Source organism: Anser anser, assembly GCF_964211835.1.
Source record: "Anser anser genome assembly, chromosome: 15".
Taxonomy (NCBI): domain Eukaryota; kingdom Metazoa; phylum Chordata; class Aves; order Anseriformes; family Anatidae; genus Anser; species Anser anser.
The window spans coordinates 17,220,611-17,239,036 of NC_139736.1; the positions used below are offsets into that span (position 1 = coordinate 17,220,611).

The following is an 18,426-nucleotide window of genomic DNA, read 5'->3' on the forward strand; positions in this document are numbered from 1 at the left end:
TGCTGTGCATTAGAACAGAGTTAACAATTATCCTCTTAACTGTTGTAGGGGTTTTCCATGCAAAGATTGTATTATGATCAGCTGCTCCCAGGAAGGAAACATCATCTCTTGTGAGCATGAGAAGCTGGTGGAAGTGGAGCTCCTCTGCAAAGGGAAAAGGCTTAGGTCAGCAGCTGCTTTGTTGATAGGACATGCTGCCTTGTGCAGAAGCCAGTGTTAACAAGAAGCTGACCAAAATTTTACCTCACGAGTCTTGGAAGCCATTGACTTCATCAAATCCCACTTCCTTCCCTCTTCAAACTCTGGATCTTTGTTATAAGCTGTTGATGGTGGAATAGTACTAGAAGAAATACTTGCTCATTTGAGAATAAATTCATAATTATTTTCTAACTTGTGTAGGTCTATGCATAGTAAAAAAAAAAAGTAGAAAAATAGGAAAACAGGGTTGCAGAGACACACAGAAGCTGTTATAGGTATCGTGGTAGGAACACTCATTAGGTAAGTTGGCTTTCAAAAGGATCTGTGTCTTAAGCCAGATAGGCACTATAAAGGTGTGACTCAGTTTGAGATTCATTAAATGAATAAATACTGTCTACCACACAGCAAACTCTGAACAGCGTATGTAAGCCAGACAACCTTTACATTTCACAGAACATTGTACATGTCATTTTGGACCAATGGCAAAAGACACTTGGAGAAGAGAGCAAACCAGTGAATGTGTGAAAGGTACTTTCATTTTTGTATGAGCACATCAAGCTGCAAGGTAAGAGTGTTTGCATGCTGCTTGCTTTATTCTTACTGATGGACTGTTTAACAGCGTGACTTTAGGACAGGTTTGAACCAGAATAAAACTACAAAGAGCATTCTGGAGGGCACTGAAAATTGTTACTATTGACACCCATCCAATTTCCACCAGAATAAATCATTCTATTCCTACGGGGTGAGAAGCACAGGCTCTTCTTAGCTGTGGCAAGTGACAGGTTACCCACGCTTATTCTACAGGGGCTGCCAGAAGGGAGCTTCCTCTTGGTTTTCCTCTTTGGAATTCCCCTTAAGCCTCTAGCATTTCTGCTGTGACTGGCCTGGCTCATTTCCTCCTTTCTGCTGTTACTTTCTGTGAGCCCTAGGCAGTGACAGCAGCTCTCCTGCTTTTCTGGTGCTGAATCCTGAGTGAAGGAACAGGAACCGTCTGCTTTCCTAAGGTCAGTTTTTCCTCAATTCTTGAATGCTGTGCTTTTGTCATGGTAAATCCATCTTATATTGCCTGCTGTGAATATTGGTAACAGCGGTGTGTCAGTATCTGGTCCTGAAGTATTTGTGGGATGAAGTCTGAATTTGAGTGGGTGAAGTTTTGGAGACTTTTCAGCGATTTTGTTTTGTGTCCAGCCCTGTTAATTGCTTGAAAGCTTGTTATAGTTTCTTTCCGATTTTGAGAGGAATGCACTTGTTCTTTGTACAAATTTTGCTTGTATTGAAAGTGAAACCGTGGAGCATTAGAAAACACTGGCTTGTTTCCAGTCTTAGAGCTCTGTCTTGAAGAAAGTCTCCGAATGCAAAGGTAGTTGGTCTGACAAAAGAAGGCAAGGTGTCTGCTATACCACTTTATATCACCTCGCTGCTGAGATGGGCGAGATGAGCACAGCTGTGACACCAGAGGCAATACTGGCTTCAGAAGGCAGATTCTGCTCTCAAATATTTTCCCAGCTATGGCACCTGCAGGACAGCACATGATCAGTCTGCCTGCTTTCGGCTATCTTCCAGGCAGGACTTTTGTTTTTTGTCTGGTTGGATTTTGTTTTTAATTTGTGTTGGTCACCATACAGCAAAGTTCATTGAAAGGCAGAAAATCCTTCTACTTGATACTTACACTTTTTCTAACTTCTTTAAACTCACCTAAAGGAGACAAAGGGCAATAAGACAGGATATAGTGCTGCTTTTTTTCTGGCATCATCTCTGTTCTTTCATTTTAGACTATAAAGCCCACGGAAAGTTAATACTGCATGGGCCAGGTACATTCTGTAGGTAAAAGTAGTGTCTTTTATTAAATCATGTCATACAACAGGAAAAGATGAACAGGCTTTCAGACATATAAGCTTTTTCACCGATCTGAAACAGAAACCCAAACTCTCAAAGCTAAATATAGTTTGGGCACCATTATCCACAGTTTAAGAACCATCAGACCTTCTCTGAAAGAAAAAGCTGTTTGGTACCCACGGAGCAGAGGAATTGCTGGTGATGGACATGGGGAGAGGAGAGACAGTTATTGTAGCATGGAGGGGACTTGTGCTGCTGATGACCTGCCCATACCCCAGAGGGCATCACCCTGAAACACCACGTGGGGCAAAACTCAGGAAACATGACCCTGCCTTCTGGTTTGTGTTGTGGGTTATGGATCACACAGGCACAGTAACCTTCAAGGGATACAAAGAGAGCAGATCAAGAGAAAGTTGTTAAAAAAAAAAAAAGTCTTGAAAGTTGTGGCTGATGTTACTGAGCTTTTAGCTCTAAGTAACAGTGTTTCACTGAAATGCATAGTTAGATAGTTTGATAGAGCTTGTTTTTTTTTGTCAGCTTGCTTAACTCAGATTCATCCTAAGTGTAGCACATAATAACATTTTTAAAGTAATATTTGTGTGATTTTGTTTTAACCTCCTGTCTTTATGACAGTCCCACTCTCTTGTCTTTCTATAACCTAAGATTTGGAGTAGTAATGTTATGTCATCCTCCAGTTACGAAATGTGTGATTTACCTGGCACTGCTACTGTCCTGCTAGGAATTACCCTCAGCTTCCTGAACTGGTATGAAAATTAAATTGCAGGGGGGGTTTCCTCTGTTCCTGAAATTACTTTTTTTTTTATTATTATTATTTTTTTTTAATGTCTATACTCATGTGGGAAGAATGCTTTCTTACCTGTTAGTTCAGCTGTCAACAGAGTTAGGGAAAGGAACCCCCCTAACGATCTCTTCAGAAGCATCTGCCTCCTTTTTGGAGAAAACTTTACATTATTGTCTTTGTATAAACCTTCTCCTTTCTCTTAATTACCATTTGGTTTTAGTTAGTAGCAGAATTCATTACTTGGTGTCAAATAATTGGGGCCAAATGACAAATCACAACCATTCCCTTTATCTTTTGAAATCTAAAATGCCCCATCTAAATCTTAAGATTTGTCTGTGTTTAAGTGAACACCTACTGCTTCTTCAGCTGGATTCTTTGTCCTGGTGTGGTGATGCTCACTATTTCTTTTACTACTTTTCCAGCATTGTTAATTCTTATGGTTTTGCTTGTGCTCTGAAATAGCACTGAACAAAAACCTCCAAGAGTCTTGCAAATGAATCATATTGTTGTGCTGTATGAGTAGAATACAGCATTAACACAAATGCATCCTGTGTAGAAACCCTGCTGCAACAGTTATGTGCTGAATCATTGTAGAGGTAATGCAAAGGGAACACGAGTCTATTGCATATAGTGATGGAGCTGGAGTGTATAGACTGCTGTGGGAAGGAGGTTTTACTTCAATATTTAAAGACACAAAAAATAGTTTTAACAAGGGTCCACGCTACAAAGGATTGAACTTTCTGAAAGGCCTGGAAATACACTGGGAAGTGCATCCTGTCTAACTCCACCCAGCACTTCCACTTTGTGCACAGACGCTGACCACAAATGAGAACACTGGCATCCCAGGTGATGCGAGGCCTCTGTTGTTCCCCTGAGAGCTGGCTGAGAGCAGCAGTCACAGCTCTAACACAGGGAATGCGATGCTCAAACCTTAATTCACAGGGACAGTGATGACACTTCTTAGTCCTGTGATGTGAAAGTGTGCCATATGCCCCTTTTGGCAGCATTGCATGGCACCCCAAAGGGACTGTATTATGAGTAAGCTAAATTAGAATCGTGTAGGAAACAACCAAGAAAGTGTCCGAGTGATAGAGAACATATTCCCCTGTGGTCTCAGACAGTGGGCTGCTGGATTCAGTGGGTTGCAGTGAGAAAAAAGGAGAAGCCATGGGAAAGCAATTGCTGTTGTAAACATGCTTAGTAATGTCAGGTTTCATTTTCTGTGCTTCAGTTCCAACCCGCAGCCAAACACTCGCTGTCCCTGGGGCACAATCCTGTTTGCCTCTGTCTCTCTTGTTATGTAGAAATCTTTCCAAAATTCCCTTCTTTTTCCCTGCAGCCTTGGACAAAGTGCTATTAGTGGTCCCACCATCATTTTAACACAGCAGCACAGCTGCTGATAAGAATTTCTTGGTTCAGCTGAAGAAAGAAATTACAGCATCCAAAATCAAGTGTAGTCAATAGAAAGGCAGCTGCATGTACATTTGTGTCAAGCCCAATGCAATGAAGGAAAAAAACAAAAGAGGGTAAACTGAAGCAAAAAAGAGAAATATTTAAGTTTTTCATTTTTAAAAGAGTAGTAGTCTTCGTTCTTCCCTAGGTAGAAGGCTACATTTCTCTCACTCCTGTGCTGCTGGGTTATAGTACCTCTTAGTTTTTAATTTTCACCTCTCTAGCTGGTGGAAGTCTCTAGAATTCCTCTTGGCTGCTTCCTGACTCCTTGACCTCGTAATGCAAAACATTGTGCATTACTTATATATTTAACCACGTGGAAATGCCATTGAAAGAAAGCTTTAAAATAACAAAAGCTCTACGATTATGAGTTAAATAAAACTTTTCATTTCCATGAAGACTAAGAAGGCCTACTTAGTCTTTATCCATCGTACTTGCCCTTTTCTTCATCTGCTGTAATCAAGCACTTTACTAATTGCTGAACTTGGAAGGAGTAATGAATTTGTTTGTCTTGCATTCCCTTTACAGCTTCACAGGATCACAGAATGGTTAAGGTTGGAGAGGATCTCTGGAGGTCATCTGCTCCAACCCTGCTACTCCTGGAGCAGGTCACCCAGGACCATGAAACTTATGAGCTTCTGCTAATTAGTTCTCTGTCTCTAACCCCAAAATCATATTGAATCAGATGTAATGCTTCAACAGCGTTATTCACAGTGTGGAAACCTGGTATTCTGAAAGGCCTGACTGTGTTTAGGTTTTCTGTTAATTCAACACAGAACGTGGCAGTGTAAAATGCAGCAGCAAATTGAAAATTTGCCACATTCCTCGTTCTCACAAAGGTTTGTCAACTTCTGCTTTCCATTTATAGCAGGGCAGGCAATAACTTCAAAATTTTGTGATGTTGGTAACGAATATGAGGCCACACAACATGAAAAAGGAGAACTACCTGACTGTAGGTCACTCCTACATGTGGGGCCTCACTAAGTCCACTGCCTGTCCTAAGGTTTGGCTCTAGATTCTGGTGTCTTCCCTGGCAGGATGCAGAGCGGTCCATTTCAAAGCTCTACAAAGGGACAACCCCACATAGGGCTGTGGGAGGAATGAGGATTAGTTCATAACAAAGCAGATTGTGGCAGTGTCACTAGGTCTGCCTGCTTCCTTTTGTCAGAGTTGTATTTATTTTTGCTGTTGCAGGTAGACTTGATGGTCCAGCAGGTTGCTCCACATTTGCCACCTTAGCAAAGTAGATGTGTGCAACCAGGGACATCAATGGCATTCTGCTAAAGGCAGAATATTGGAGAACTGTATTATAAGTATCCTTCATTGCAAAACATGGTTCTTGATGCCAATCTGAAACTTCGCGTGGTTGCAGTTTGTGGCCATTTTAACAGAATACCGACTGGAAAATTTGCCCGTTGTCCGTTTCACGTTGGCATCTGGGTATTATGGTGGAGTTAATGACTGGGATCATCAGCCCAGGTAGCATTCATATCAAGGATCTGTAAACACTGAAAAGCCAATATTTGTTTTGGAAATAGTTTGATAAAGATGATGAATAACCAACATGTACAGTTATTACACTACTTACGGAATACCCAGGAGGAGTGTTTGAGTTTATTCTGGTGCCTCCTGCAGTAACTGGAAGTAATAGAAGAAAATGAAGTGGAGGAAGAGAGAAACTTTATCAAAAAATATAGCTGCAGCAACCTAAGCAGTTCTTAGCCCATATAAACACTGGTGGCTGCAGCAGGGAGCATGTTAGAGCAGTGAGAATTGTCTGGGTTCTGTATGGTACTCTGAAACGCTATAGCAATTCTTAGCTCATGAGTAAGTACTCACATGAGTTCTGGAGATGTATGTAGTATGAATAATTTTTTGTCTGGTCCCAACAGATATTGATGTTTGGAAAGAAAATGGATTTTAAAATAACTGTGATAAATTCCACAGTTGCAGTGAATGCCCTGTTACCAGAAATGAATTCTCAAGTTGACCATACACAATCAGCCATAAGGTCTGGGGAAGAATTCTATGAAGCAACTGTTCAATCTTTTACTGTTCTTAGCTGTGCTGAGGAGATGTCTCCTAGTGCTACCTGCAGGTCTCAGGAACTGGGATATAGCATCCCAGCCAGAAGCTGCTGACCCTAAGAAGAAATTGTCATACCAGTACAGAATGGGATTCTTTTTCCATCATCTTCACTGCAGTCTTCTCATTCCCCCAGTACCTGCTGAGTCTGTGCTTGCATCACTTATATACTAATGAACTTACAGAAGTCTTAACTTATTCCCAGGAGCTTTAGGCCCAGATGGTTAGACTGCAGTATCCCACTCCCCTGATTTGGGTAAAAAATGGAAAGGTCTTGTTGAAAGCTGCATCTGGATCTATAATTTTAAGTAATTCAGGGTTATAACTCAGCTCAAGGCTTTTTTAGCAGTACCAGTTCCACAGCATTAAGATTTTAATGCCTTGTGGTCAACAGAAAGCCGCAGCAGCAGACTTGTAATTCTGGTTGACAGAAGCGTTGACTTTCATCATAGCTAACTGTTTTGTGATTTGATTTCAGACAGCAAGAGACAAATCATGGATTCAGCATTGGTGTGTGAAAATGGCTATCTTGATTTGCTGCACAGTGACATCGATCCAGTGCATCTGTTTACTCTCTTAGACCCTAAGTCATCTGGAAATGAAGAGGGTGACTTGTTTGCAGGTTAGTAATACACTAAAAAGCCCTTGAATAGTTTAGCTGTCATGCTGTAAGTCACTGCCATCTCCTCTAGATTAAGTAGCCATCTAATGGCAGTTTATCGTGGTGGCTGGACTAAATTCAACAGACACTTAGTTTTACAATATGATAACTTTGTGACTATCTGTATATAAAATAGCAACTCCTTCCATAAATTACTATGTATTTAAAGCCAAGCACAAGGTGCTGCACCCCAGTTGGGGTGATTCCAACCATCAGTACAGACTGGGGGGATGAATGGATGGAGAGCCTCCCTGTGGAAAGGTACTTGGTGGATTGGTGGATTAAAAACTTCACGTGAACTAGCAATGTGCACTTGCAGCCCAGAAAGTCAATCGTATCCTGGGCTGCATCAAAAAAGTGTGGCCAGAAGGTTGAGGGAGGGGATTCTCCACCTTTGCTCCACCCTTGTGAGATCCCATGTGTCTGGATCTGGTGTCCCCAGCACAAGAAAGACACAGGACTGTTAGAGTGGGTCCAGAGGAGGGTGACAAAGATGATCTGAGGGCTGGAGCACCTCTCCTAAGAAGAGAGGCTGAAAGAGTTGGGGTTGTTTAGCCTAGAGAAGGCTCTGGGGAGACCTTATAGCAGCCTTCCAAAATATAAAGGGGGCCTACAAGAAAGATCGGTAGAGACTCTTTACTAGGGTGTGTAGTGATGCAACAAGGGGAAATAGTTTTAAACTAAAAGAGAGTAGATATAGATTAGATATAATAAAGAAATTCTTCACTATGAGGGTAGTGAGGCACTGGAACAGCTTGCCCGGAGAAGCTGTGGATGCCCCATCCCTGGCAGCGTTCAAGGCCAGGTTCGGTGGGACTTGGAGCAACCTGGTCAGGTGGGAGGTGTCCCTCAGATTCCAACTCAGATCCTAAGGCACCAACACAATAGATGTGCATTAGAAGATGCTGTTTTAGAGCTTTTCAGAGCACAGACCAATAATTTCTTTATTCTGTGATGGAGAAAGCAGAAAGACCAGGGTGGAAAGGTGGTAGTTCCTTACATAGAAGTTGCTGCAGCTAAGCAGGTTAGAAGGTTGGCCTCGGCTTTCAAATTCTGCTCCTGAGCTGGTGTGGACATTGTGGAATGTTCTGTTCTCCCTGAGTTTGTTGGCATAAAGGTATGAGAGCGTGTCTATGCTGCTGACTGTGTTGTGGAGCAATAGCTGAGCTTATTTGAAACAAATGAGCTGGATTATGGGTTGAGAGTGGCAATAAAAGAACACAAGTTAGTGTATACCAGATATGAAGTCCTATAGTTATGTGTCAGATAGGCATAAAAAGTTACCAAATTTGAGTGATATCATTTCACATCCTCGTTGCTTTCCTGAGTGACCAGTGTCAGCAGGTGCATGTGCAAATCAATGCAAAACTGAGCACCAGAATCCGGAATCATCTTTGTAATTAATTATTTTCCAGTTTGAGTTTTGCTCTCTCAACTTCTATTACTAACATCTGCAGGAGTTTTTCTGCACTGCCATGGCCTCACTTGCTCAGTGACTGAAAGTAGGTTGAAGTAGGGATAAAAGACTAACTCTTACTACACCAGAGATGTTTCATTGATTTGAATACTTCCGAGCCTTCCCATTGTCTGAGAAGACATGGATAAATTAAACAGTGTCAAGACATTGCCCAGGTTATGGGAAGTAGGACATCTCCATTGTTAAGGTGCTAATATAGTCCCTGACAGGTTTTTTGTCTTGGCCAACTGGCATTTTCCCAGGCAATTTCTAGCTGCAGAGCTGTGGCTAGCATGGACCCAGAAATACTCTGAAGAGGGAATTTGGATGGTATCACCACATACTGAAGAGCAAAGAGGTTTAATATTATGGATGAGTCCAGGCCATGTCTATAGGCCTTAGTGTCATGGAATGGGTTCTGAAACATTTTTATTTACTAGGAGAGGTGGATCCTCAGAGTTTAACAAAAGTGTTGATTTCTGGGTAACTAAGTTTACTGAGAGTTCAGTTCTGTTCTTAGGTAGCCAACATGCACCAAAAAGCCAAAGCGATATGCTGAAGCGCTAAATCTGCCTTTTCTGCATGTCCTGCTTTCTGTTATTTTTCTTTGGCTATGGTATTCATTGAACCCAATGCTAACTCCTTTCTCATTCTAGATTCTGAAATTGATGCCAGCAACTATGATCAGTTGAATAGTATGGATTTCCTGTGTACAGTGGAAAATGATGAAAATGGGGATGAATTATATCTCTCTTCCAATGCCAGAGAAGCTTATGCTAGAATAGGTATGAGAACTTTTTTTTTTAAGTGCTTGGTGTCAACATGGTCATTATTTTCTACTTACTTGATATATCTATTTCTTACAAATTTTATTTTTGCTCTAAAGTGATGACATATATTCAAGTGTCCTCATGCACGGTAAGTCTAACCGTGGTACCTAAACCTGTGAGTTGTGAGGAAACATGCACAACAGTTTGTGGTTGTCAGGGGAAAATCTCTCCTATTAATGGCTCCTTCTGCTTAACACTTCCTGTCTCCACTTCTTCTTTCTCATGTTCTTTGTTTCCTGAGCAACGATTTACAAGAAAAACTTAATTTAACTCTTTAATTTCACTTATACTGGAGAATTCTGTTAATGAAGTAAACCTACAATAGTTTTGCTGTGCAATTTACTGTGATGTTGCTGTGTTCCTTTTTTTCTTTTTTTTGGTAGCTGAATTAGCAGAATATGTGCTCAAAGATCAGCAGGAGAAGCAGGTGGAAGACACTTTTGGTAAGATTTATGTGAATAAGATGAATTTTCTCCATGACAGTGTTCTGGCTAACATCTTACATTGTTCCTCATCTCCACAATCAGAATACCAGTAGGGTTTCTGTCACCTGGTATCCTCTTTCACCTCCCTCCTTCTTCCACCTGGGAACTGTGTCCTGAAAAACTCCAAGGATTTTCTGTATTTTGAAGGGTTTTCTCAAAGAGAGCAGTTGTATCTCTGACCAAGTTGCAGGTCACCTCATCAAAGCAATAGTGTATCCACTGCTTGACTGCCTAGTGCTATATAAGCTCTCAAGCAGCATTGGACTTATTCTGAGCACTTGACACATATTGACATGTATTCATTAAGCCTGAGCCACCAAGAGAACTTATCATGCATACAAATGCAGTTCATGCACCCTTTTTTCTGTCCAGGATGCACAAAGTTGCCTGAGAAGGCATGTCAAATTTTACTTCTCTCCCTGATCAATGCAGTGATGGTATAATATACATGTAGTAAATGATTTCTTCATACCAGTGCTTAACCAGAGATAATCACTTGGCTTGTTGTACAAAACCATTGTTTTGGCTGTGGTGCAGCTGTTTGCTATTTTAGAGTGTATATATATTATTGTGTGGCTGCTGGGAAATCTGTAGATTGAGAAAGATTCACACAATATCTGCACATCCTCTTTTACACTTGGGGAAAGTAATTTGGAATAACTTACTAAAGGTAATACCATATGTAGGACAACTAATTCTGGCTACAAGAAACCTATGTGACTTAAATGCTTTTTACTGCTCCCTGGTGCATTTAGAATTTGGGGGGTTGGTTACACCGAATGGCAATATTCATATTTATCTTAGAGGAAATGAGACACAACACGAGTATGTCTTTGCCTGTAGAAGACTGGTATAGATAACTTCACAGTTCTTACAACACAAAATATATAAATGGTTCAGAACCTTTTACTCTACATCTAAAGGAACTAATCCTTTTCGTATACAAAATGAGCAAGTAACTTCAGTAATACTGAGATCGCACAAAAAATATATCTGTGAAACAGCTGTGATGTTTAATCCTTTGCTTGTCATTAGAGCATTGAGAAGTACTTGTGTATTAGTAGCCACTGAATTTGCCACAGTACATTAATGTCACACAGTGAGAGAGTCTTTGGCCAAAGTTCTGAGGGCTTTCCAAATTGTACAGATTTGGATACATTTTACTGCATGATTTTTGGTTTCCATCTTTTATTTGGAGCATGTTTCATTGTTGCTTTCTGGTGGTATCTTTCTCTTCCTTTCACCTCCTCCTGGAATATTTCTAGGAGAACAGAGGTTGACATTTGCAATATTTCATCTTTTTAGCAGGGAGCCTTATTTTGGATGAAATGACTGCTGAAAACACTGAGATATTTACTGATGTAAAGATGCAGAAATGTCACAAAAGAAGTAAGTAAAAAATGGTGAGAGCTTGAAAGTCTGTGGTGTTTGGATTCCGAATATGCATTAGGGTACTTTGGTTTTAAAAGCAGCCTCAGTATATTCCTCCTATAGTTCTTCGCTGATATAAGCAGATGTGCTTCCTCTGACTTTGTTTATCCTCTATGGGCTGGAAGTGAGATCTCCCCCCAGCACATTCTTCATAATTTGCAGAATTTGTTGTCCTCTAACATGACATTAAGTGTTATATTTCTTCCCCCCTTTTTTTGTCATCCATGTGACGATATTAATTTTGTTTTCAGTATATCTATAGCTTAGCAAGCATTAGTTGAACTATTCCCTTTTTAACAGCAAGAACTGCAAAAATGTTTGATTACTGGTAAAAAATAAAAATAAAAAAATCTGAAGCGCAATTCAAACTTCATTATTGTAGTAAAATAATATAAGACTATTCACATTCATGTTTAATACATTGGACTCATGCAGTTCTGAAATAGCTGAATTGAAACTGCTAGCATCTCCTTCTACTTTAAAAAGTTAAAATAAGTTTCCACAATGGACGCTTAAAAATGACAAACTGGATTCCATTTCTGTCACTTACTATCACGTTTTTTTCTTTCAGCATTTTTAGGCTCCGTAGAGAGTTGTGCTGATGTTTCAGAACCCAAATGCAAGAAAATTGGTAAGATATTGGCTGAATAGGAAAAGGTTATTGAACATACATTGTCTTTTGTTCCATAGTGCCTTCCTCTGTTAAATGTTGTAGCTCTATCTTCTAGAGAAAGTCTGTTCTCATAGATTTGATGATATAACACAGAGGTGCGTTTTCATGTTTCAGTGCTTCCAGTAGGGTAGAAATAACTGTAGAATCATATACTTCTTATTATACACCTCAGTCTAATTCATGAGGCAAGAAATCAATGATCTCTTATCAGTAGGTATTAAGATGTGCATTTTAGGACTGATTACAGTCCTGTGGCCTGGAGACAGAAGGATCCTTACGCCTCAAAAGCACAGATCTCTGTTGGGCAATAGGAAAATGATGTCCTTTGCATCAACAGAGACACAGCTGAACTCCTCTAAACTCATCTGAGGGCAGAAAGCAGACCAGTGGCAATCTTCATAACTTATGTACACTTTTTGTTTATGATGGGTTATGTGACAACAAAAGAGGATCAAAACCAGGAAATGCCAAACTATGGCTTAAGTGCGACACCTTCCAAACATCCAGTGAAACATCCTAGTAAAAATAACAGTGAAGAAACTGCTTCTTGGCCCAGTCCATATTCTACAGTCCTTTACACCAAAGTAAGAATTTGGAGAAAGGGAAATCTCTAGGTGTTGCCTGCTCTCAGACCATCCACAAGGCAGTAGCTGTCGCCAGCACACAGGCTGTAACTTGTTCCCCAGAGTAAATGAGTGTTCAAGTTCTTAACCAGCTGTAGGCTAAATGAGCGTCTCAGACACAGCTGACGCAGCAAAATACTCTTTCAAAAGATGTGAGATCAATTACCTCTGGATGAAGATATACCGTGCTTTGAAGTGCTATATACATCCTTCTATGCTAGTGTGTTTCCCAGGCTTCCTGAGAGGAGCTCTGACTGCACCAAACTCGGTGTCCTTGTATGTGTTGGGACACATAGCCAAAAGCACCTTTCCACCTAGAGAGCCATCAAGAGAGAGCTTGGATCCTGGTACTGCACCTCAGCACAACTGAGGCCTGCAATTTCTAAGTACTGGCTTAATCTGGACAAAAGTCACAGCCAGGGCACATACAGCCAGGGGACTGTGACCCAAACTGATTTTCCAGTGTTCATGTGGATTTCTGGCAAGAGATTGAGCAGAATCAGCTGGATGGATTTGGAAAGGTAAACAGACTTCCTCATGAACTGCTCCTTGCTGGTTTTAGTTTATTCAGATGCAGTTAAATTTCTAGGCAATTAGTAGGCATTAAAGGCAGATCATCACCTATCTGTTTAAATTCCTTTACAGATTTGGCACTTTTTAAAGCTTACGTTTATGCCATGCTAACAAAGAGAGTTTTGATAGGGAAATGGCACATCGATTCCTGATTAAAATAAATAAATAAAGAGAGCATAAAACACCTGATCAAAAGGGCTTGCATTCTAGTCTGTGGTGTACAGAGTTGTGGCAGAGCTAACGTACTTTGTAAAGCTTCACCTACCCTTTTTCAGAAAGTGCTGAGAATACTGTCACTCTCTTCACTTTAACTGACCCAATAAAGGTGCTGATGGAAAGAATAAATACAGATGACAGTGTAAGTACTGAAGACAAAAAAAAAAAGCTTATTGACAGAAATTTGAGCTACACAACAAAATCAGAATTAATCTTCCCTATTACAAAATGAGTGTCACTGTATGATCTTGCAAAGGCAAACAGATTCTCTCTTCAAAAAAGAATGTCTCTACAGTGAAGAGGATAATGTGGACTAAGGTTCAGTAATAAGCCCAAGATATTTCAAAGGAATTGAACAAAATTAAACTTCAGATTGGCCCAATCCTTTGTGGCTAGGTGGAGCTATAACAGTACTTGATCTTTTCTATCTTAGTAACGCAGTGGTTCTTGGATAGGAAGTTATGTGGGAATTTTATGTACTTATTTACACACAAACCAAAAAGCACCTTTAAAAGTTTGTTTATATATAGACCACAGTAAAAAATTAGAGATTTCTATAATAACACATCAGTTTCTGATAGACAATGTAAAAACATCCTGCCCAGACTACAGGTTTGTAGCTCTTGACAAACCATTAGACCACAAGAAGTGATTAAATATAGACTTGATTGTTGCTGCTAGACAGGCAGCAACACAACCAGCTCTGAGAATAAGGGTGTGGCAACACCAGGGAAACCAGCAGACCAGTTCAAAGCAAAGAAGTGTATCTCAATTGATATATAAGAAACTTTCACTAAGCAGATGAAATCAGGCACTACATGTAAGCCTCCCTTCCCATCTGACCTCTTCTTGAAAGACCTCTCCTTTGGCCCACTTAGCTGCTAGCCATAAAATAACTTTCTCCATTTGTTTTTGTCTCCTGTTTTCTTTTTTCCAAGTGGATGCCCCTGCAGTGTCTACAAGGAATGGCAGTTTCTTGGCTATGCCTCTCAGCAGCCATCCAGCTAGCTCCACCTCGCTAACTCACCAGCACATGTCCTTTTCTGTCCCCGCTATCAATGCACTGGGAAGAAGTTTTGTAATTCCTGGTATGTACAGGACAGCTATACCTGTGCACTCTTATACAGGGTGATTTTTTCTATCTTGTAAGTCCAGTTGTTGACCATGAACAATAGTGGGGAAAAAACAAATATGGCAGCCATTTCAATCTAGCACTTAAAACTGCTCCCACTAAGACAATGAAAATATTCAAGGGAAATTTGAAGTGCATTGCCATAATGAAATAGAATGAATCTTCCTTTTAATTGTTGAAATACTGTTTGATAAAAAAAAATAGAGAACAGTTATTTAATGTACACTAAATAATTATCTATTGGTCTTAAGAATATGAAATCACAAAATTTTCATGAATAAACGTGTTTAGTTTCAATTTCTTCCTCATTCAGGTGTTTGTAAAGGGCTGCTAGGTAATTATATTTGAAGTGATATATACTATTAGTGTATTTGCAGTAGTAGAGCAAAATCTAGTGTGGAATTTTGTTCACAAAAAGCAAGTACTAATCCAAGTGATTAGTGATAGTCACTTTATTTTAATCATGTTGTGTAGTAGAGGGTGTGCAGGGTACACTGGCAAGTGCTTATGACAAAGACTCACAGTCCAATAGCCTTTGCTGTTAAATCTGTGCTGGAAAGGAATCAAAAACAATTGCTCAAGTTGGAAGTCTTGGAGTATCTGAAGCTAGCTGAGGCAGCACAAAGTAGCATAAGAAATTGTGTAACACCCACAAAAACTCGGGGCTGTGGGTGATTGAGTTGCAAGCACTCCATCGTCAAAAAATTCCCTGGTGCAAGTTGAGAGGGAGAATGCTGCTTGTACATTTGTGTTGTACAATTCTGTGAGAAAGATAGTGCAAAGAATGGTAGAAATGAATTCAGGTATGTAGTGGATACGTACATTATCTACACTTCTTCTCTTCTGGAGGATCTGTGGTCCATACATTTACAGACTTTGCCCTGAGTACTGTGCCTTATATTAACAGACTTTGGTTTTCAACTGTCAAAACACAATGGTTACTAAAAGGTGGGTAATCCTTTATATTTCACATTCATCATCCTTTTAACAGTTTGTTTAATGGATTCTGTGGCCCTCAAGTGATTCTATGAACTCATAAACTCTTAGCTGGGAGTATTTGCCCTGAAGGTACAAGGAAAGATAAGTAGCTTTGAGAAAACCTTTTCTGTTTTTAGAAACTTTTGGAAACAAGGAGCCTTTAAAAACAGGAGAGTAATGATTCTGCTGTCAGTTTCAGGATCTTCAGCACCTTTGATTCCAGAGTGTCTACCCCTTGGCATGAAAGACAAACAAGAGAATATAGACTTTCCAGATCCTGCTCAGCAGAAAAACAATTTTTTAATTGGAAATGCCACATCAAGTATTATAGCATACCCAGGTAAGTACAATAATCTATTATCCACGTAAGTAGACAAAAAGTACTGGAACGTCACTGCTGCCAACAAGGTGCTAAGCTCCCTCATTTTGGTCACTGGTAGCTGTGATACACTCAAAACTATAATTCGTTTCTTGCTAGCACTGACTACCTCCACTGAAACAATGGTTTCCCCAAGTTTTCCAGTTAATGTATGTGGTAAGTGTGAAATTAATTTTTATATGTACAGTACTTTGGATTGGAAGAGGGAACACATTCCTTCTACTCAAAGCCAGTTCAAACCCTGCAGGCTTTACTCATGTTGACCTTATTCAGGAGAAGAAAAAATAGAGGCATTTCTTCCTTTGTATTCATCACTGACTGCTTAGTCTAGTAGGCAAAAAATGAGGCAGATAAGGGGTTGTAGAGCTACTGGGTCAGTTATATATTAGTAGCCAATTCAGTTTGCTACAAAGACCAGTCTTACCTGGTTAAAACTATTACAAAAGGCCAATGTGTGTGAGCACAATCAAAACTGGAAGTTGTGCTGGTACTCGTCCTGAGCATCTTAAATGCTCTGTGCTGGAAGCCAGACTGCAGTCAGCTCTTATAGAAGCCCCGAAACCAAACTGATGTGTTATTTGACTAAATGATGCAGACGCCTAATACAGAAAGGCTTATAAATAAATGCATATATATATATGTATATATATATATATCAGAGTCTTGGTCAGGCTGTAACAGCCCCACTTGTTGTAGCAGATTTTCCCTTGCACTTCCAACTCTCAGCCTTTAGACCTGGGAGTTTGATTTCAGTGGTTACTCAGTTTCTTACCTCTGTGTATCCTGGTGATTACAGCTACTTGCAGCTTAGTACAAGTGCTTCGTTGCCCTCTGGTGGCTAACACAGCCCATAAGAGCAAAATTTTAAAGTGGGGATTAATAGGCAAGTAACCCTAGATGTGGGGAAATACTTGTAAATGTCAGATGCTGCTTTGGGGAATAAACGATAATAGTAATTCCGTCTGATTTACAGCAGCACAACGTATGTGACTATGTCACAAACCTCAGAATTCCTAATGCAGGAAAAAAAAAAGCACATAAGATACCAAACCATTACTTTTTTTTTATGTCATTAACACCTGATTGGTTTGGCCAATGCTGCTTCCCATCTAAATGTCTCATTACAGCTTTTCTTGGTTTTCCATTCTGTTGTTTTTATTAAATGAAATAACTAGTAAAATCAAACACAGGCATATCCCCTCTTTATTTAATATCTTAAATGGATATTTCTTCTACCAGGAGAGAACTCTCTTATATCAAATGTATTCTTTTACTGGAAGGGACTTACTTATCAGAAGTCTGTGGGTGTTTCCTTGCCAGAAACTGCTCTGACCTCTAACCATTACCCCTGTTGCTGCTGTGCATAATAGGAATTAATTTCCAGATCTCCAAGAGATTAAGCTTTGTACTGTTTCTTGCCACATTCTACATCAAGATGAACCAATTATTATGATAATAAATACAGTTGTGCAAAGCTACGGAAATTAACCTCTTTTTTTTTTCACATCTCTCTTGAATGTGTTTACCACAAGACTATTGGTGAGTTTAGGTTTGTTAGTCTCTGTCCTGCTCCGTTAAAGCCTTTGCTACCAAATATTTTGTCAGAACTGACGCTTTGTCATTAACCATATGTTTGTAGAAAATACACTTTCTGATAAAATTTCCAGTTTTCTTTGTGTATGGCAGACACTGCTCATCTGATGAAGTGCAAAGGTCTGCAGTAGTTTGAAAACAGCCATAAAAAAAACAAAAAAGAAAATTGGACAGTGACAGTACTTTGTCAGGAAGAGTAATAGGTAAATTCTGTTACCAATAGTCAAGTTTTTACATGTCACTTATCTGTGACTTTCATAATACCTGCTCATGAGGTATAGAATAACAAAAGGAAGCTCTTACTTTTGATGACATAAAGAAGTCTTATGTGTGAATGTGAATTTATGCACAATGACATTTGAAGAGAACAGTGGATGTCAGCTTGTTATCATTTGTCTTCTGCTTCACACCATTGTGAAGGTGTCATCTTGTTTAGTGTCATACTGCCTGCAACAGTTCATGTCAGCTGAAATGTACACTTTGGAGCCTTTTTTACCTTTCCCATGTAAAAAAATAAACAGTCATCTCTCTCTGGATGGTACGTGGTTTATATTGTAATGAACTTGAAAATTTGGACTAGTCTTATTGTTACAACTAGTAAAACTGAACCAGTGACCATTTAGGTGTCTTTCTCAAGTGTATTGTTATGTTTCTCCAGGCTTAGAAATGTTCAAAGAAGTCCAAGTTCCTGTAATTCCTTCTGAAGAACCTTTCAAAAGACCAAGTGAGTTTAGATCCCTCGAACTTGAAACTTCCACATTTTTTGACAAATGTTGCTGTTTACTTGTCTACAGAAGAGAAACTTTTGTAGGAATTGTCATTCACAACAATTTGTGAAGGTGTTCCAAGTTGCTTAGCGCAGTTCCTGTTTTTAAGATCTTTGACTTGTACATCTTTAGACATCTAGCTGTACTTCCTACTTAGGAGGTTAATGTACTCAGCTGTTGCATAGATACCTCCAGAGTGATTCAGATCTTAGGTGTAAAGGTGTCTATGGTGCCTGCACTGCCAATTGAAGTACCT

General features: G+C 39.7%; 1 protein-coding gene across 4 annotated transcripts in view; it reads left to right on the plus strand.

The window, feature by feature from the left end:
* Positions 1-18,426, plus strand: part of CIITA (class II major histocompatibility complex transactivator) — a 33,885-nt gene that overhangs the window by 2,406 nt on the left and 13,053 nt on the right. For 2 of the 4 annotated variants that reach the window (XM_083799808.1, XM_083799809.1), the window contains exons 2-9: positions 6,852-6,995; positions 9,147-9,275; positions 9,704-9,763; positions 11,111-11,194; positions 11,808-11,867; positions 14,260-14,409; positions 15,625-15,771; positions 18,062-18,127. In XM_083799808.1, coding sequence (XP_083655934.1) covers positions 6,852-6,995; positions 9,147-9,275; positions 9,704-9,763; positions 11,111-11,194; positions 11,808-11,867; positions 14,260-14,409; positions 15,625-15,771; positions 18,062-18,127 — 840 coding nt within the window. Of the gene's footprint in view, positions 1-650; positions 764-1,121; positions 1,203-6,851; positions 6,996-9,146; positions 9,276-9,703; positions 9,764-11,110; positions 11,195-11,807; positions 11,868-14,259; positions 14,410-15,624; positions 15,772-18,061; positions 18,128-18,426 lie in introns of those variants that run through there. The other 2 variants (XM_083799811.1, XM_083799810.1) reach the window with 2 other exon arrangements.